The following is a 20677-nucleotide window of genomic DNA, read 5'->3' on the forward strand; positions in this document are numbered from 1 at the left end:
TGGATGCCGGTACAAAAGCGCGAAGCTAGGCGCCACGTGGAGCCGCCTGCGTTCGGCCTGTACCTTCAGCAGACGGGTCGCCCCGGTGAGCGGGAGTTCCGCGTGGTGCCTTCCTATGGCTTTTAGACAAGGTCTTGGGAGCGGGAGCCCGCGGCCCAGGGGGACCAGAGGGGACTCCCACACGCGATCCAGGCAAGCCGAACCGTCCGCTGACACCCTCGCAACGTGGTGACGTAATATGCCTGAGAAGCAGGGGGCGGAGCCTCGAGACGCCACCGCCTACCATTAGCGCTCTAGCCGCGCGGTGTCGTCATCAGTCCCCGACACGCGGTGACGCCATCAGGCCCGGATTTGCCGGCGGCGGGAAGGGCCTGCGGGCCGCGCCTCTGTCGGATTGGAACTGAATGCTTAGGCCGGGAAAGGCGGCGAACTGAGGGGGAGCGGGAAGGGGCGGGGAGGTGGTGGCCGGAACATGGCGGACCAGATCCCTCTGTACCCGGTGCGCAGCGCGGCGGCCGTGGCCAACCGCAAACGCGCGGCCTACTACAGCGCCGTGGGGCCCGGGCCGGGGGCCGAGCGGCCCAGCAGGTAACGACGGCCCGTTCCCCTTTCCGCCCAGGAGCCCCTCCCTCCCGCCCTCCTGCCCTGCTCGGGTGGATCTGCCCTGGGGCCCGCCGCTGGCCTCGCAGTGTGCCTAGGTCGCGGCGCGCCCTCACCGGGAGGGCGCCACCCTCTCCGGAAGCGGTCAGGGGCCTCCGGGCCAGGCGGGGCCCGCCCCCAGCTCTGACCCCCGGCGGCGCCCTGGGCGCCAGGTCCGAAGGGAGAGGGGACCGCGTCCGCTCCAGGGGAGCTGGTGCTGCTCTCTGTGCGACGCGCACGAGAGGCCCGAAAGCTGGTCCCGCACGCAGAGTGTTAGTGTCCGAAACTCACAAGTTGCGACGTCGACCGATACCCCTTTTTCGGATGGAGAGTCACCTGTTTTCACAAATGTGGAGAGCGAGGGAAGACATGCACTCTACCCAGTACACTGTTTAAACATGTGTTTGCAAAGTGCTTCCTGTCGACAGCGGTGTTTGCTTTTAGGAATGAGAAACCGACCCAGGAAGGTTAAGCTGTTTAATGGGGCCACAGTTAGCTTAGAATTAAAACGTACAGACCTTTGATTTAAAAGGAAAGTCTCATACCCTAGTTGGTTTTAACGCCTATGTATTCCTCACCCAAAGAGAAGAGTACGACATGTAACAGATGATACAGTAATTAGAAACACAAACTTATCGAAAGGGGAAATACTGCCTTTTGTAGTTACTAAAATTGTATTCCCTAGGAATTATAGAAGCAATTGGCCTTTAAAACACAGGTGGGAAAACTACAGATTTCAATAGCCATTTGCTTTAGGGTCCGATTTTAGAATACGGCTTTGTTTAGGCGTAGGTATTACAGTGTTACAGAGCTTCATCAAACCTCTGTTCGTTGACTTACTAACTGATCTCAGGCACCTTGTTTAAAAATGAGCCCTGATTTCCTCAGAGGTAAATGGGGAATGATGATGCTTCTTTTCATGGGATTGTAGAGGATTATGGAAGAACCTAGAAAGGTGCCCTGTTCAGTGTTGGACCAAAAGTACCATTTCTCCCTCCTCTGTTGTCGTCTATACAAGTGAGTGCGTTAGTGACCATCCAAGAGGTCGGCTTTTGGAGATCGTTCTCTAGAAATACGCCATAAGTTTCCACAACAGTTTGGGTCTGTCAGTCTTTGCTTCATATTTTTGAGGCTCTCATTTGGTGTGTACACATTTCGGACCCTTTTGTGTTGTAGGTGGGTTTCTTTTATTGTGCAAAGTGCCCCCTTGTCTCTGGTAATTTTGTAGATACTCATTTAGCCACTCCGGCTTCTGATGGATTGATGTTTTCATGGTGTTAGCTTTCAGCCTGCCTACGTGGTTGACTTTGAAGTGAATTTCTGGTTGAATTGTGTTTTCCCATTATTGCATCCATCAGTCTCTGTCTTTAGATTGGTGTATTTAGATCATTTACATCTGAGGTTATTATCTGTACGTTAGAGTGTAAATGTGCCATTTTATTAATGTTTTCTGTTCTATGCTTTTTAAATTTATTTTTCTGATCCTCATTCCTCTGTTTCTCTTCTTGCCTTCCTTAGGGTTACTTGAACTTCTTTTGTTATCTGGACAGTGTTTTTGAGTGTAGGTCTTTGAATAATTTTTGTAGTGTTTGCTCTGAGCATTGCAGTATACATGTCACTTATCACTGTGGTGGATTAGTATCAGTATTTTCCTGAATGGAGTGAAGTGTGGAAACCTGACTTTCATTCTGGTCCCTTTACCCACCTTCTTCCTCCCCCTCCCCGCCCCCTCCCACCCCCCCATGCACACACACCTTAAAATTATGTCCTGAGTGCCTGGCCAGCCTGGCTCAGTGGTTGTATGTTCACCTATGAACCAGGAGGTCACTGTTCAATTCCTGTCTGGGGCACATGCCCAGGTTGTGGGCTCAATCCCCAGTAGGGGGTGTGCAGGAGGCAGTCGATCAATGATTCTTATCATTGATGTTTCTATCTCTCTTTCCCTCTCCCCTCTTCTCTGAAATCAATAAAAATCTATTTTAAAATTATGTCCTGAGTATCAGATGATGTAACACTTTTTATTTAAATCATCAAATGTGACTTATAATAAGTCCATTGTATGTACCCATACTTTTTTTTTTATTGTCTAAAGTTTTACATATGTCTCCTTTTTCCCCAATTGACCCCCCCCCCCCCCCCAGCCATTCCCACCCGGGGCAAGCCCCTACCACCCCAGTGTCCATACTTTTGGTCTTTCTGTTATCCTTCCTTCCTGATGTTCCAGGATTCTCTTTTTATTTCCTTTCCATTGGGAGAACTTCCTATAGCCAATCTTGAAATTCCTTTTATTTCATTCCAGAAGGATACTTTTATTGGATATAGAATTCCTGGCTGACAATTCTTAACTCTTGAAAAACTTGTTTCACTTTCTCCCATCCTTCATGGTTCTGATTAGAAGTCTGCTATCATTCGAATTGGTGTTCTCCTATAGGTAATGTGTCCTCTCTCTCTTTGCTGCTTTCAAGTTTTTTCTTTGTCTTTAGTTTTCAGAAGTTTAATTATGATGTATCTTGGTGTGGATTTCTTTAGGTTGATGTTATTTGGTATTCCTTAAGCTTCTTGAACCTGTTGGTTTTTGTTTCACCAAATTTAGGGAGTTTTTAGCCATTACTTCTTCAAGTATTCCTTCATTTCCACTGTTAATCCTCTCCTTTCAGAATTCCAGTGCTACAAAAGTTGGATCTTTTGTTAATGTTTCATAATTCCCTTAGGCTTTTTTCCCTCAGCCTCTTTTCTCTGTATTGTTCAGATTGTATAAAATCTGTTTATTTGTTCTCAAGTTCCTTAATTCATTCCCTGTTATCTTCACTCTACTGTTGGTTCCACCCAGTGATGTTTACTTTTTTAGTATTTTATTTTTCAGTTTTATAATTTCTGTTTGTTTCAAAAGAATCTGTAATTGATTGTTAAAGCACTTTTATGTTTTCAGCTTAAAATGCTTGTAACAATTTCAGTGTCTGAGTTAACCTTATTTTTTTGGCGTCAGTTGATTGTCATTTCTGATTCACATTGTGAGTGTTTTGGTTCTTGGTATGGCTGATGGTTTTCAATTGTATCCTGGATATTTTGTCAATACTGTTAGGAGAATGTGGGTCCTATTTATATCTTTTCTCATGGGATTCCTTTGTAGTTAAAAACATGTTTCGTGTGATTTCACTTATTATAAATATGGTGCAGTTTGTTTTGTGACGCAGGATATGGTCTATATTAGTTAGAATTCAAAAGCCCTTGGAAAGAAAGTGTATTGTGTTGTTTGGTGAAATATTCTGAAATGTTGATTAAGTCCTGTTAGTTAATGGCATTGAGTTCTACTGTCTTGGTGGTTTTCTGTCTGGTTGCTTTGTCAGTTGTTTAGAGTGGGATGTTGAAGTCTCTAATTGTAATTGTGGATTTGTCTATTTCACCTTTTAGTTTATCAGTTTTTGCTTCACTTGTTTTGCAGGTCTATCATTTGATACATACATATTTGGAATTACTTTGTGTTCTTGATGGACTGATAGTTTTGTCTTCACATAATTTCCCTGTCTGCCTCTAGTAATTATTTTGCTCTGAAGTTTATATTTTCTGACATTATTATAACCATTCCTTCTTTCTTTTGATTAATGTTTGCCTGGCATATAATTTTCTATCTTTTTACTCATAACCTACTTATCTTAAAAGTGAGTTTCTTGTAGTTGGTGTATGGTTGGTTTATATTTTTTTATCCCTCTCCCTTCCTCTCTCTCTAAAAATCAATAAAAACATATTAAAAGGGAGATCATTTTTAATATATGTGTAATTATTTTCTCAAGGAATATGAAACGTGTAGTCATTGTGATTGAATGTAGGCAAATAATATTTACAAATGGAAATGCCTTATAGTAGGAAATACTTTTTTAAATTCATAAACTCTTTTTTTTAAATTTTATTTATTGTTTAAAGTACTACAGATAGTAGTACCTATGTCCCTTCCCCCCCCCCCCCCCCCAATTGACCTTCCCCCGGCCTTCCCTATTCCCCGGCACATTTTTTATTAAGTATGTGAGGCATTAGTTTCTCTTTTGCATTATGATGGCATGAGTTAAATGTAAGGTATTTGTTAATTTGATTATTTTTTTATTCTTTTTTATGGTACCTGTGTCATTCAAATTATCTTGCATGTGTGACTGAAGAAAGAGTGACACTGGACATGATTTTGTCAGCGTCTGTTGCACCTTTCCTTGCATCTCTTTGGCTCTTGGCCCTGCCTAGAGGTATTTGCAGTGTTATAATAGTTAAACCTCAGTATTTAAAAGAGATTCATGCTGAGAACAGATGTCTATTGTCTGGTTATCTGTAAAATATTTCTTGGTAGAGGCAACACACTTTTAAATGCTAGTTTTCTCATTCTGAGGGTCTATACACAATTTTCTTGACAATTTTTATGACTATGATGAGGATCTAATAATATCTTACTAGTTGTAAAGGTGAAACTTTTCTTCTGCTCTGATGGTTTACAGTTGAAAAGCTTTTCTAAAGTACTGAATGATTTTTTAAGACAGTGTTCATCGAAGTACCCAGGCCCAGGATTCCTCAAAATCAGAGACATATTCTAAGATTTATAAAATTCCCTTTAAGGTGGGTCTTTAGTTCACTCAAGTTTATGACATTGTTTAGGCCTGCCAGAATAGAAATATTTCACTTTTTTCCTACCACTGACAGTGTGATCACATGGATAGAGTTAGTAATTGGGAACATCACAGTTTTAGGCAACTATCTTGTACTAACTTGCTCAAGTGTCTTAAAATTTCTGGATTGGCATTGATATAACATTAGGTATTTTACCATTAACTCTAGAAGTTTGCCTCAGTGATATTGATATTTAAGTTTCTTACAGAATATTTTCGAAGAGGAGACAGTGCTCCAAGGTTACTGTGTACACAGTTCACATGGCGACCTCTCTCAGCTTGAGGGGCTGACTGACCCTTGTTCCTGTTCCTTTCTCTACTAAGGTCAAGCCCTGCTTTTCAGGCAGTTCCTTCCTTTCTTTACCTACTGTTCTACTGTTAGCTCCTCTGCTGCTATGGGAGGAAGAGTTCCACTTTCTCTGGTAGCTCATATGGTTTTGCTGCTTATTCATGACTCATCAGTGACATAATTGAACTTAGAAGCCGTATTTGATGAAGAAAACAAACTCATTTCTTTGTAGCACTTTTGTTTTTTACTTTACTAACATGCAGGCAAAAGGGGAATTGTTTATTTTTCTTAAAGAAAACTTAAGCATTAGACATATTTTAAATGTATCCTCCCTTATATATCAGTTTGCTTCTCAGATATGTTTGGTCAAAATGGAAACAAAGCTGTTAGATATTTAAGATAAAAATGTGACTTTAAGCTAGTTATTGCATTGACCTACTTATACTTAGATACATGTAAATTATGTGCCTTCCAGTACTTGAGTGTTTTGTTAACAATTCCTAAATTTTTTAAAACCTTTGGCAGCAGTTAGGATGGCTGTCTTCATTTCTTATATGGCAGTACTCTTGGGTTTGGTATCATTCATTCTGTTGTCTTTGTTCACATTGTTTTTACTTGTCTTAAAAATGTTTCCAGAATTATACTTAATTGCTGGAAAGGTTGATTTTTCTTGAGTGACAAACCAATTAAGTGTGTATGACACCAGGCAACAAAGACACTTAAGATTCTCTGCTTAGCCCATCTATGAAAAAATCCATTATTCATCATCTTACTGTTTTTAAATACTGAAGAAAAATCTTCAGTACAGTAGGAAAATTGCTTTGGAAATGGGATAAAGTGCTTGCCAGTTGAAAGGCTCTGTTTCTGAAGTCCAGGCTACTAACCGTGATGTTGTTCATACTCAGCATCTTTCAGACACACTGAGCTGCTTTTCTGCATTGAAGTGAATAAGATTGGGACTTTCCCTAATGCAACACAGTAATCGGAAGAACTTAATGAAAAAGATTAAAAATCTCATTTTATACATATATCGTAATATATTTAAGTGGTGTTTTGAACTTTAATTACATTTTAAGTATTCAGTTCCTCATTGGGTGTTTTTAAAGAAGTCAGTCATGTTATACAGAGAATAAGAAAAAAGGAATTTTTAAGAGGAAACATTCATTCTGTTTTAGGCCTGTACACAGATCATATAACTTTTTGCCTAAATTATCTGAAATGACTACTGTGGTCAGGCCATTCTGTAATGGAATGGTAGTAACTGGAGTTGTTTGTGGAGAATCGTGTGGAGAGACCAGAATGAGGCTCATTTTGATCGGTGCATTGAGGTATTCAAAGGAGGAGTGCAAATAAGTGACTGCAATGTTTCCTAACAAACTTGTTTCTAGCAAAAGGTCTTCTACCTTAATTGTTTTTAGTGATAATATGGCATCAAATTATTTAACCAAGTCTAATCATCGATAATAAAGTTTTTCCATGCATTTTTGGGGTATACTTTTAAACAGCATAGCCCGTGTTGATCATGTTTGTAGATGAATCTTATATACATTTAAAGTTTTTATGAGATAGTCAGAATTGATGGTTAAAATTTATTTACATTACTAAAAAAAGGAAAGGTTTTTGATGCATCCTCACAAATTCTTGTCTGGTCTGTTCTTATCTTTAACCAGGTACCAGCTGGAAGATGAGTCTGCCCATTTGGATGAAATGCCACTAATGATGTCTGAAGAAGGCTTTGAGAATGACGAGAGTGATTACCACACTTTGCCACGTGCCAGGGCCATGCGGAGAAGACGAGGGTTGGGGTGGTTCGTCTGTGGAGGGTGGAAGTTCCTCTGCACCAGGTGTGTGGCCCCTGGCAACTAATTTTCCCTGCACTAAGCTCCTTTATTACATTACACATAAGCTTAGCTTTTACCATACATATTTATTTTTAAACTAGAGGCCCAGTGCATGGATTTGTGCACTGGTAGGGGGGGCAGGGGTTGAGGTGGGGAATGGCCTGCGGGGATCGGCCCACTATGGGAGCACTGCTCAGCCGAGCGACACCCCCACTGTGGGAGTGCACTGACCACCAGGGGGCAGCTCTTGCATTGAGCGTCTGCCCCCTGGTGATCTGTGAGCATCATAGCAACTGGTCAACCAGTCGTTCTGCTGTTTGGTCACTGGGCTTTTATATATAGAGATATGTTTTTATTGATTTCAGAGAGAGAAAGGGAGAGTGAGAGGGATAGAAATATCAGTGATGAGAAAGAATCATTGATCGGCTGCCTACTGCATGCCCCACACTGGGGATTGAGCCCACCTCCAGGGCGTGTGCCCTGATTAGGAATTGAACCACAACCTCCTGGTTCATGGGTCAACACTCAACCAATGAACCATACTGGCCATACTCATTTTTTTTTATCAAACTAAAGAAGTTGCTCTCTAAATGTTGTCATGGAGAGTATTAGTACATCAGTCAGAACCAAGCATCACTGATCTGAAAGGCATGGAAAGCCAAGTTCACTTTTTTGTGTGAGAGTATTTTTATTTTTTTTAGCAATTAAAAAAATTGTTTTCAATTTCAGTTTACAGTCAATATTATGTATTACTTTTAAGTGTACAGCATAGTGGTTAGAAAATGATGTACTTTACAGATGTTCTAATGTTTGAAAGAGAAGAAAATTTGTGATTTTTGTAATTAATATGTAGTAAAATTAGTTCTGTTCCTATATTGACATTTATAAACTGTGTTCCTTTCTCTTCCAGCTCTAATTGTACTCCCATTCCAAAAGATAGACATGGATCTATAAAATGCAATTTAATTATATGGTAGCTATGCATATTACTTGATTTAAATGCTTTGACTTGGAATAAGAGTTTTCTGTTCATTTAAACCTGAAAGAAATTAACATAAGAACTTCTTATATTTTAAACAAGTCCACTGGTGGTTGAGGGAAACCGATGTTGTGTCTGGCATGTATGAAATCTGTTCACCTTTGACTGTACAGTTTGGTATGTGAAAGTACCTTGTATGTCCAGGACACTTTGCCTGTACTGCACACCCCTGGGATAGGCAGGGCAGGATCTCAGAGACCATGTTGTCATGACTTGAGTGGAGTGTGTCAGATAAGTTACAGCTTTTACTCTCTTTCTGCTGTTCAAGGTTTGCAGTCAGTGCCTTCATTATAATAATTTACTTACATCCCATAAATGAAATTTAAATAATTGTAGAAACATCTTGTTCATCCTCCTCCTCATTATCCTGTTAGATGTGTGCAAACAGACGTTTTTATACCTAATTTGATTTCTGGGTCACTCATGAAGTGATATTCTAACTGTACTCTGTGGAATCCCACGGACTGAGGAATCCCTCAGGGATCGGCAGCATGGAACCAGGAGGTGTGGCTGAGCAGGGTTTAGGCTCCTCACCAGCTTCCAGTTAAAGTAGGCCCTACCTTCATCTTTTCTGTACGCTGTATGCTTTTCAGATGAAGAAGGAATTTCATGACTAAACAGTGTTTTAGAAATTGCTGATTTGTGATACTAATTTAATAATAAGTTTCTATGGCTTAAAAAAGAGCCTAAAACATTTTCTAAGTTAAGTAGCTAGTATTCCAGGAGTGTTCTTTGTAGGTACATATTCATTGCTAGGGTTAATCTCTCTAACAGATGTGGAACTGTGCAGATTTTTTTGTTTAGTTCTGTGTCAGTTGTGATGTTTGGTGCTTTTCAAGGGGTTTATCTATTTTCAAATTTATATTTAAATTCTTCTGATCTAGTTAATTCATGAGGCTCTGCAGGGATGTCACCTTTTTTATTCCTGATATTGGTAATTTGTCTTTCTCCCTTTTTCCCATTAATCTTGATAAGATATTGTGAGTTTTATTCTTTTCAAAGAACCACATTTTTAGTGTTGTCTTTGCTTTTGAAATTTTATCTTGAAATAAATTCAAACTAAGGTCAATGCTGCTTTTTAAAAAAAATATATTTTTATTGATTTCAGAGAGGAAAGGAGAGGGGGAGAGAGGTGGAAACATCAATGATGAGAGAAAATCATTGATTGGTTGCCTCCTGCACGTCCCCCACCGGGGATCGAGCCTGCAACCCAGGCATGTGCCCTTGACCAGAATTGAACCCAGGACCCTTCAGTCTGCAGGCTGACATGCTATCCACTAAGCCAAACCAGCTAGGGCCAGTGTTGCTTTTTGTACTCACATACTCCCCTCGCACAATCCCCAGCCCTTACCCTTAATTGGAACATGGGCTCATTTGAGTGAGGAGGTGATGGGCCCAGATGAGGACTAACAAAATGGGGAAATTGGTCATGCTTTGGTAGAGATCATCAATAATTAACAAAAGAAAATCACTAACCATGCATTTGTATTGAACCCCGCATAATTTTATTACTGTTTGTCCATCAGTGGAGAGCCTGAGCACTCACAGAGCTGGCTGTCAAGAGTTGGGGTGAGAGGGGCAGTGTTGGGTAGGGTGCAGTGGTACTTCCCATACTGCCTAATAGTTGCCAAGAATTACAGACTTTTAATGTTTTCAGTCTTCACAGTGCTGAATACACTTAAAATGATTATTTTTGGTCTTTTATAGGATTTGTTTTTATCAAATGGAACATACCCAAATTTTGGATTTTATTGTGCCACATTTCTTTTTTTAAGGCAAATATTAAGAGCATATTTGAAAATGTAAATTTTAGCAGCAGAAAAACTCATGTACTCATCTTAATCTTAATAGATTTGATCATGCATAAGAGCTAACTGCACCATCTTAGCAGGTGTTAGTATAAATCAGCAGTTGCCAACCGGTGGTCTGCGGACCACTGATAGTCCATGAGGTCTGAAAGGTTGGTGACCGCTGATGTAAATGGCACGATGACCAGAGATGTTGTCACACTTTTCATGTTCAATAGGCATCTGCTGTACCGAGAAACTGTTAACGAAATTAAAAACTGCATCTTACAGAACAAATTATACATTTAGATTGGTCTTGTTTTCTTTATTTCTTCCAAATTTTCAGTTTTCAATATTTGCTACTTTTTAATATCCTAAATACCAGGCATGATGAAATTTGAGGTTACTAATATTATTAGGTGATGGATCAAAGAGAAGATACATGAAATTACTTAGTTTAATCATAGAAGGGAATGTGGGTGAACATTGCAATAAGGTAGATTTCCAATAATTAGTAAGTTGTAAATATTTCAGGTAGATTGCAGCTAATATTAATGAGTCGTAAATATTTCAGTGTATCTCTGTAGATTCTGCAGGTAGTAAAACTTACTTTAGAATTCTTCTTCAGGGAATGAGTAGACTCATTATTTGGCAAAAATTCCAACTCTGCCATATTGAAATACTTTTTCTGTCGTCTGTCTTCAGAGACTCTGACTGTCCTTCCTGTGCAAAATTGTGAAACACGTGGACATGTGTGGTTCAGGAGGATAGGGGGCTTTCTCACGAGATTTCCATTCTACTCTTACCAAGGAGTCCTGAATGGCATTTTTATGTGAAGGGAGGGGATATGAAATGCTGGGATTATTCCTAGTTCTAAATGGCCTCCACATGCTTTATTAATCTGACACACATTTGGGGTGCAGAAGCATAGGCATGGGAAAGTGCGGATCTTTTAAGAAGACCTGAGTACTGTGTTGCTTTTGGATTGGTAACCAAAGGGATCTGCTGGGTATAGTAATTGCCTAATTATTTTTTTAGAAGAGGCTCTCAATTTTGGGAGTTATTATGGCTAGTTAAAATTTTAGAAACAGGATATATATATATATATCACTTTATTTAATATTAGAGTGCCACTTTGATGATAGAGGGAGGCATTTGTGAGAAACTATATTCCTAAAATGTTTTAAGGGAAAAACATAATTTGTGCACTATTGGATTTAAGTTCAATTATGTAAGGTGATTTACAGATAAATGGGAGAGTGTCTTCTAAATTATTGACAATTTAGAAACCAGCAGCATAAAAATATTACTACGTAAAGTTCCTGGTTATTTTCTTCCAAGGACTTCTCTTTTTTCTCCCTCATATTTATCAGTATTTGGCAATGTATTTTATTCACATTACTTTGCCCAATTACCCTGTTTTAAAACCACAAGCCTGTGTATTCATTTAATTTTTTAAAGTAGTGTGGGATTTGATTGTGGCTGCCTGACCATCACTTGATTCTGTCTTTATATAAGGAAATAATTAGAAATAACATTTTTACTTGTTAATAGTTATTAGTAGCAAAGTGTTATGAATAATTGAGTTATATCTTAAGAAGTCTAGGAATCTTAGTTTAGTCTATATAGGATTATAGAGAAAAAATTAATGAATTGTTGTTTGTATGTATTTTAGCCCTTGGTATTTAATTTAGAGTTTGAGACATTAGGAGTTAGCGGGGGAGGGGCATGGCGGGATTGAGGGGTGGGGGGGCAGGTCAGTTTCCTTTGCTACTGAAGGTGGTTTTACAGAGCCTTCTGCCTATAGAAGAATATGTTAATACCAGCACAAACTCTGTACAATCTGCATTTCCTAAGTTTTATATTTTTTCAAACATATATTTTGCTTGTCTTCTATATCATCCTATGTTTGTCTGACTTTTATACATTAAACAATTAAATTAGGTAATTATGTGTTTCAGAGCAAACATTTATATCTGAACACATTATATTCCTGGACGAGTTTTGCAGTGCTTAGGGAAGCATGTATCTCGTAGTGTACCTGCCTGCTCAGTAGCTCTCCCTGTGACAATGGGAATAATCTAGACCTGAGATGTCCAGTATGATGGCCCCACCCCACGTGGCTGTTGAGCACTTGAAATGTGGCTCAGGTGACTGAGGAACTGGACTTTTTATTTCACTTAATTTTATTTCCCATTAAAATGCCACATGTGTTAATGGCTGCTTTCAGGGACAGAGTAGGAATGTACGCTTTTGTTGCAGAGTTGGTTTTGTAAGGTTGGAGACTTTGACTGTGACACTGGAGGCAGGACGGTGGCAGCAGAGCTGCTGAGTGCTGAGGGTAGCAGCTGTGCCAGGGTTTCCCCGTGTGCAGCTCTCCCCTCGCCGGTGCCTCTGAGACGAGGCACAAACAGACCAGGATCTCTGCAGTTAAATGTGTGTTTTATCCAGTGAGTCTTGTTCCTGCTCATAAATTGTTCATTTATTTTTGTCATCTGTTGACTGGCTGCTGTTCTGTCTGAGGCTGAGGAGAACAGCCTATGAATGAGCAGGAGCCGCCCAACTGTCGTTAGGGGGCAGGGAGAACACAACTCTGGGGTCAACTCTGCCAGCACTCGGTGCTTGTCTTTGATGAATCATGTCCCTCTGGCCTCCAGTTTTTTCCTATGTAAGATGTGGGAGTTTGGCATCTGTGCATTGTATGGGCAGCTGTCTGAGACTCTGATTCAGTCACAGTTTAAGAAAAAGTCCCTCATAACCTGGGTAACTCGGATCTGCCACGTGTGTAATGTAACTGTGGGGTTTTGTACACAGGAGCTTGCATGTAACTGGGTCTGAGATTGCAGTGTGGAGTTGCTGCTGCGGAGCTGGGAAGGAGCCCTCCTGAGCACTTAGTTGTGGGGTCATCACTCAGGAGAGACCTCTAGTGAGCTGCAGGGTGCATGGTGTCAGAAGGAGGGTGGAGTTAGAGAGGAGGGTGAGAGATAGTAATTGGAAGCTTATTCATTTTACTTGAAGTCTTTTTAAATTTTTGTTTAATTTAAGCATAGATAAGATCAATATTACCAGCATTTTACCACAATGTACTTGACCGGAGCGCTCCCACCCAAAACCAGTAAAGGTGGGAATACTGTTTTGACAACCTTCATTTACTTGATTCATACCCTGATGTTGGTGATTTGAACTTATGTTGTATGTGTGGAGATGCCGTCTGTTGTGATTTATTTTTAAAGTGATGACGACAATGGTAAGAAATTTCTGTCCTTGCATAGTTGGGTTTTTCCTTATCTGCTCCAGTTGAAACAGAAGGTGGGTGGGAAGCAGGGGAGTTTCCGAGCAAACTCCTTGGCTGGGCCACTAGATAACCGAGATAGCCATGCTCCAAGCCCTCTTCGTCAGACTGAAGATTTTCTGAGCACAGTCAAGAACAGGGCAGATAGAAGAGTAGGGAGGTACTGATTTCAGTTAAACACATGCATGTTCCTTGCTATAGGATGCCACCATGGATGATGATGAACACATCTGTTTTCAGTCTCTGCGATCCTAAAAATGATATGGGTGTGACTGAAGTGACTGAGCTTAGCCACGTGTGCCCTGCCACGAAGGACCTGCAGTGACTTCAGGCTATGCTTACCTCACAATTTGCCAACCTCATTTTATAGCCACACCTTCTAAGGCTGTCATTGTCACACGTATTTCACATTAGCTTTCAGTCTTCCTTGTCACAAAGTTAAGAATTCCTGTCTTACGTGCTGGTTTACAGTTCTAATCCTGACTACATCTAAAAGATGAAGTTTAACAACTCTTCTAAATAAACCACTCTGTGTCTTTACATTCTGGAAATTTGAATTAAACTGAACTGTTACTACTGACATTTAAATTCACAATTATTTAATTCTTAATAGAGATGAATTTGTTACTTTTCATCATTTTCTGAAGTATTTTTAAAAAGTTATTCACAGGAAAGTTTATACTCTCCCTACAAATAATGGTTGGGTGTCCACGCAGGGGAAGTGCTCATGCTCCTGGAACCGACATTGGAGTGAGGACTGATTTAGAATTAAAGTGTTTTTGCCGAGATGAAGATACCTCCATGAAAATATAGTCAAGCTTTCATTATCATTAAACTATATCAGTAATTTTAAATTCTGAATTGAACTATAGTGTTCATTTTACATTAATGCTAATAGAAAAGTCATCTTTTAAGAGAGGAAAAAAGTGATTACATGGAGAGGGAGTCACATAGAACCACTGAGTAGTGTACTGAGAGTCACCAGTAATAGCGAACCTTTCCTTAGCACTCGAAGTATGGGCCACTTCAGAATGTTAATCGTTTTATTTGGCCAAGAGTGGGTCTAAACATGGAAGATAATTTCCTTGAGGTTCTAGAAGTCACTACACAGTTACACAAGTCTCTCAGTATCTTATATCAAACTAGAAGCCCGTGAGGGCCCTTGGCCTGGTCTGCAGGATTGGGCAAAAACAGGCTCTCCAACATCCCCGAGGGGTTCCAGATTGTGAGAGGATGCAGGCCAGGCTGAGGGACCACACTGGTGCATGATTGGGGCCAGGGAGGATGCAGGAGGTTGGCCAGCAGGAAGGGACCATGGGAGGGCTCCAGGGTGTGTCCAGACCAATGGCCGGACCTCAGCAGCAAGCTAACCTACCGGTTAGAGTGTCTCCCCCTGGTGGTCAATGTACATCATAGTGATTAGTCGACTGGTTGACTGACTGCCCCCTGGTGATCAGTGCATGTCACAGTGAGCAGTTGAGCGGCCTTAGCATATCATTAGCATATTTCACTTTGATTGGTTGAACAGATGACTGGACAGTTAGCATATTAGACTTTTATTATATAGGATGTGAATTAGTATGACTGACCTATTTTAAGAAAACCCCTACAGATTAGCATTAGATATGCTATCAGTGCCTGGTAAATATGGAAGCAATCATTATTGGTTATAAATATGTAGAATAAATTTTAAAAAGCATACACAATATCTTTTGTTTCATGTAGCTGCTGCGATTGGCTGATAAATGTTTGTCAGAGAAAGAGAGAGCTGAGAGCTCGCACTGTGTGGCTCGGACATCCTGAGAAGTGTGAAGAAAAACATCCCAGAAATTCCATCAAAAATCAAAAATACAATGTCTTTACCTTTCTACCTGGGGTAAGACTATTAATTCTTGAAAATGGGTTGCATATCAGAGATTGCTAGCTTCCTTTGTTTTCATTGTTTTTCTTTTTTTAAAAATTTTTCCGTTTTTAATTGTGTCATATCTTTTTGTTTTTCAATCATGTTCAAATTGTTAAATAATTCCTATGCATTTTTAATAGATATGTCATAGAGTGCAACTGGAGAAAATTTATAGTTTGATTATTGATTTCAGTTCTAGATAAACATTTAATTGTAGAATTAATCAAGTAAAGCTAAGTAAAATTATCAGAAAAAAAGTCATAAATTTTGTTTGGCTGGGAATTTATTTGGAGGGAAAGTGGAATGTAGTGTTTAAAGCCTGCCAAGGAACTGCACAGTTAAAGTAACATGATTCAAGTACATAACTCAGTAACAAAATGTTTATTAGCATTTATGGCTACTTTCTTCACATCATAAGTTTCACACCTTGTTCTATTGTTATATCATTAGTTACCTTTAATTAGGTGTTAATCCTAATTTTAAATACTGAAGTTTAAATATTTTATTATTTTTATTAAATTACAATACTGAGTTTATGTATGTTTAGAATACTAAATAGTTGAATCTTTTTGTTTTGGTGCATCATTCCCTATTTTAATGACAGATTTATTTAAGTCAAAGGAGGCTGGTACTGATTATATTTTTATATCAAAGTTTTTGACAAGTTCTAGGTATTACCTCTTTTGCTCTTTTGCAAGCAGATCACTTTATTAAGTGACATGAGGGCTGCTTTGTCTTTCATGTTTTCATTTAAATTATCATGCTGACTTCATATGGGCATTGATTGCCCCACCACCACCCATCTACCCATCCATTCAGTGGTTGGCAAGAGCTTGATAAGTATTGTGATAATTTATTAAAACTCACAAAACTAATGGCTCCAATTAAAAGACTGATCTCTGTCAGGACAATAAAATGCAAAGTATTTTTCAGACAAGTACATATTCTCATCTTTAATGAAGCTAATGTTTTCTTTTTAGGGTTAAGTTATTAAATACTCATAGATTGGCTAAGCATTGTATATATTCTTAAGGGTCACCAGATTCAGTCAGTAAACAATCAGGTATTGATTACTTTGGTTTAAAGCCAACAATGCAGCTTACCTTTTACCAGTAAATCCACACAGCCTGCCCGGACGCTGTGTCCCGAAGGTACCTGTTGATCTGTTGATTGGTCTGCACAACTATTACTCCATGAATGACTTTTTTCTTAAATTAGTCTTTTCATCTAAAACGTATTTTAGAAACATTTGGTAATTGCACAGTAGGAATTCTATTCCATTTTTAGCATGAATGGCAATTTCTGAATTGCTAAAAGGTATAATTTATGCTAACAGATTTTAAAGAAACCACTGAGGAGAAAAAGGGCTTTCCTGCTGAGATTAATTTATGAAATGATTCCAAACATTTTGAGACAGCAATTGAACATGATTATGAACATAAACATGTTATCAATGTAACCGATTTTTCAGTCACGCACGTCTGTGTGATGATGCAGATAACTCCATTATTCTTTAAATCAACAATAAGTGCTTAACCTATGGCTCTGCTCTGTTGAGATTTCCATATCTTCCAAGGTGCATAACTAATGGTATCCAAGGAGATTTGGATTTGCAAGTTGCAAGTTTGTGATAAGTTTCATTGTAATTGTAGTGTGATATGGGAATTATTCTCATCTATAAACATTATTTTTGTTCCATTTGATTTTCAATTTAAATCTATTATTTTGAGAATTTGCAGATAAAAATCTATTAATATACTAGGTCTTGTTTATCTTCCTTAAAGATAATTCTATTTGAATTAAGCAAAAACAAAAAGTTGCAGGATTTGCATTCCTAAAATTTTATTGAATTATGGTATTTATTTTATATTTGAAAGTACTGTTGACAATCAACTCCCAGGGGACTGTAAAGAATATATAAGTAGCTATCTCCCTGAAAATTGGCCTGTGCTTTTCATAGCTTTCTATTTCATCATTCCTTTATACTTGAGGGATGTAATACTTCCAGGAGATTAGGACAGTTTTGGGGTACAGTCATACCTGTGTATGTTTTGCTTGTTCACTCAATCTTTGTAAAGTTACCCAGATGTCCACATTCTTATTTCATTTTTTTTTTTACCACGTCATAAATGTAAGGTTGACAGGACTTTTCCATTATAATACTTTCTAAGTTGTTACCAAGTTACACATTTGTATGTGTGTATTTGCTGACTTACTAATTTGGGAAGGCTTTGCTCTCTCATTTGCCTTGTTGTGCATATAAAGAGACACAGAACAGAAGAGTGGAAAACTGGAAAATTGCACTCAGGAATCAAAAGGTTTTCGAGGACACTTTTAACATAGTTGAATGTTCTAAAGGTCTTTTTGTCAGTTTGTTTTAAATATAATTTAGGGGTAACCTTACCTTTTTTAATATGTGATTTAGTTATTGGAAAACTAATGTCAAAATCATTAAATTTACTGTGACCCAAGGTATATGTTTACTGTTTGATGGAAATGTAGTCAGGTATTGTGCTGATTTTAATTATTTAATGAGATATTAAAGATTTTCCTTGAAGAGACTGTTAATTTTTTCTTTTCCTTTTTAGGTTTTGTATGAACAATTCAAGTTTTTCTTGAATCTATATTTTCTGGTAGTCTCCTGCTCCCAGTTTGTACCAGCATTGAAAATAGGCTATCTCTACACCTACTGGGCTCCTCTGGTAAAAGAAAAGATTTTTGAAATTAAGTTAAATTATTAACTAGAATATATTTTTAGAGTTGAAATGGTTAATAGATAAATAGATCAGATTTTCTAAAACCTGATATTGTTGCTATGTATCATTGAACTTTTATTAAAAGATGTTACAGAGTTCTGTTCTTAAATCCTTCACAACTGTGCCCTCGGCCGAAGAAGTTCCAGAGCTGGTGGTGGGGCAGGGCTTCTGCTGGGCCTTGTGTATCTTCCCGGGGACAGCAGGCCTGTCCCCCTGCCTAACTCTCCTCTGTGCTGAGCTGTTGGAAATGACATGTGGGGTCTATTCTGTAATTCCTGATGTCCTGACAGATGTTTACCTTTGTCTGACAATGACAATTCTCATGTATCTCGATGGAGTCCAGACAATTTCTGGTTGGCAGCTCAGTGCATAAAAATGTTTGAAAGGCATATAATACTTAACGGATATTCTCATTTCAAACATATACTGTTTTGATAATTTTATGCTATTTGCTGATCGTTTTTCAACTTATATAGGCACATGTATCACTTCTTTCTTCCTTTCACCCAGAAAAATGCGCTGGTTTTGTTTGCTCTCTTTGGGGCCAACGCCCAGTGTCACACTGGCAAGGGAGCATTGTGGGGGGAGTATTCCTTCAGGGAAAGAGCCAACCAGGCTCAGGTTTCCCACCACAGCATTGCTGCCCTCAGAACTGGAATCTGAGCAGAGTGCTCGTGGTTATCTGCTCTGGTCTGCGGAGCCCACGCCTCACAGAGAGAATCTGGAAGATGGGTGGATTCTGGTTTATGGGACAGACTGAGCCAAACCCCACCCTGCCGCTGTTCCTGGTCACAGGGACTAGGTGGATGGGAGCAATGAAAGTCACTGTATAGGTAACATAAATGCAAAATTACAGGATAGATCTTTTCCACTGACTAAATTGGTGAGATTGAAGGCAGTGTCAGTGCTGACAGTGAAGACATTGATCTGTATAATTTGGTAATAACACCAGAGGCCTTAAAGATGAATGCAGCGTTTTTATTTGAGGGATTTATCCCAAAGAAATAATGATCAGTCACAAAATCTAAAGAATGTCTGTGATTATTTTTGATGAAAAAAAATATTTAAAAAGTCATATTCTAACAATGGATTCTTCAACTCTGCTGTGTGCCATGAGTATGTTGGAATACTGTGTTACGGTGTAGCTAACATTAAAGATACATATCTATATATATAAAAGCCCAGTGACCAAACAGAGGAATGATCAGAATGACTGGAACGACCGGTGGCTATGATGCGCACAGTGGCAGTCAACCAGCCTGATCTGAGCCCTGATCAGCACCCAACATCTCGATCTGGGCAGAGCCAGCTGGCTAACCTCCTGCAGACCCCCCCCCCCCCCGGCCATCCCAGCCTGATGGGCCCCCATCGGGGCAGGCCGGCCAAACCCCACCAGTGCATGAATTCATGCACCAGGCCTCTAATTTTAGAATAAATGGGAAACAGTGGGTTAAAACATGGATAGTATAAATACACAATTCCTTAATCAGCCAATAGTGAATTTGTTTATGTCCAGCACTACTCTCAGCACTGTTGGCACAATAGACCTTGCTTATCTGCTTCCTGACAGAGCTTAGATCTGGGGAGAACGACAATTTAAATCAAGACATAATGCCAGGTAGTAGCCATACAGCTATGAAGAAGAAAATATAAGGGGACTGAGAAGGATGAGATTATTTTAATAGGGTGGTCAAGGCATGCCCCTCTGAGGGGGTGATAGGAAAGAGCAGGTGGGCCATGCACAGAACAGGGAAAAGAGAATGCAGGCAGAGGGAACAGCAGTTGTGAAAGGTCTTGGGGCTATAGGATGCTTGTCCCTGTGGGAGGGAGGTTGTGGACTATTAGAGGGTCTGGACCTGGGGCTGTGGTTGGAAAGGAGATAGGGGCAGGCTAGGGCGAGGAGGCCCCCCAGTAAGGTCAGCTCCTCCAGGTGCTCAGATTTTATCCAGAGTGAGCAGGGAGCTGTTAGTGTATACGCTGCATGTGCCCAGGAAGAAGAACACTTAGACTTACACCACAGTTTTAAAAGCTGATGTTGGCCGAAACCGGTTTGGCTCAGTGGATAGAGCGTCGGCCTGCGGACTGAGAGGTCCCAGGTTCGATTCCGGTCAGGGGCATGTACCTGGGTTGCGGGCACATCCCCAGTGGGGGATGTGCAGGAGGCAGCTGATTGATGTTTCTCTCTCATCGATGTTTCTGACTTTGTCTCTTTCCCTTCCTCTCTGTAGAAAATCAATAAAATATATTTAAAAAAATAAAAATAAAAATAAAAATAAAAGCTGATGTTGAAGCCAAGTAGCCATTAGGAGGAAGTTTTTATTCCTCCTCTTCTCAACCTTTCTTCCCACTGAAATTAACCTCTATTCTGAACTTGAGATTATACTTGCTATGTATCTCTTTACTTTTAGCACTTACATTTGTATCATTAAACAATATGCAATATTGTTTAGCATGCTCTAATAAGTTTATATATAGTTTATCTTAT

The 20677-nt window shown here is 39.6% G+C and overlaps 1 protein-coding gene across 11 annotated transcripts in view; it reads left to right on the plus strand.

Moving 5' to 3' along the window:
* The first annotated feature begins 333 nt into the window (after window positions 1-333).
* Window positions 334-20677, plus strand: part of ATP9B (ATPase phospholipid transporting 9B (putative)) — a 146483-nt gene continuing 126139 nt past the window's right edge. For 2 of the 11 annotated variants that reach the window (XM_059706409.1, XM_059706412.1), the window contains exons 1-5: window positions 334-588; window positions 7245-7418; window positions 8326-8388; window positions 15259-15409; window positions 18025-18138. In XM_059706409.1, coding sequence (XP_059562392.1) covers window positions 473-588; window positions 7245-7418; window positions 8326-8388; window positions 15259-15409; window positions 18025-18138 — 618 coding nt within the window. In that variant the 5' untranslated portion in view covers window positions 334-472. Of the gene's footprint in view, window positions 589-7244; window positions 7419-8325; window positions 8389-15258; window positions 15410-18024; window positions 18139-20677 lie in introns of those variants that run through there. The other 9 variants (XM_059706404.1, XM_059706406.1, XM_059706405.1 and 6 more) reach the window with 6 other exon arrangements.

The sequence above is a fragment of the Myotis daubentonii genome, chromosome 8, assembly GCF_963259705.1.
Source record: "Myotis daubentonii chromosome 8, mMyoDau2.1, whole genome shotgun sequence".
Taxonomy (NCBI): domain Eukaryota; kingdom Metazoa; phylum Chordata; class Mammalia; order Chiroptera; family Vespertilionidae; genus Myotis; species Myotis daubentonii.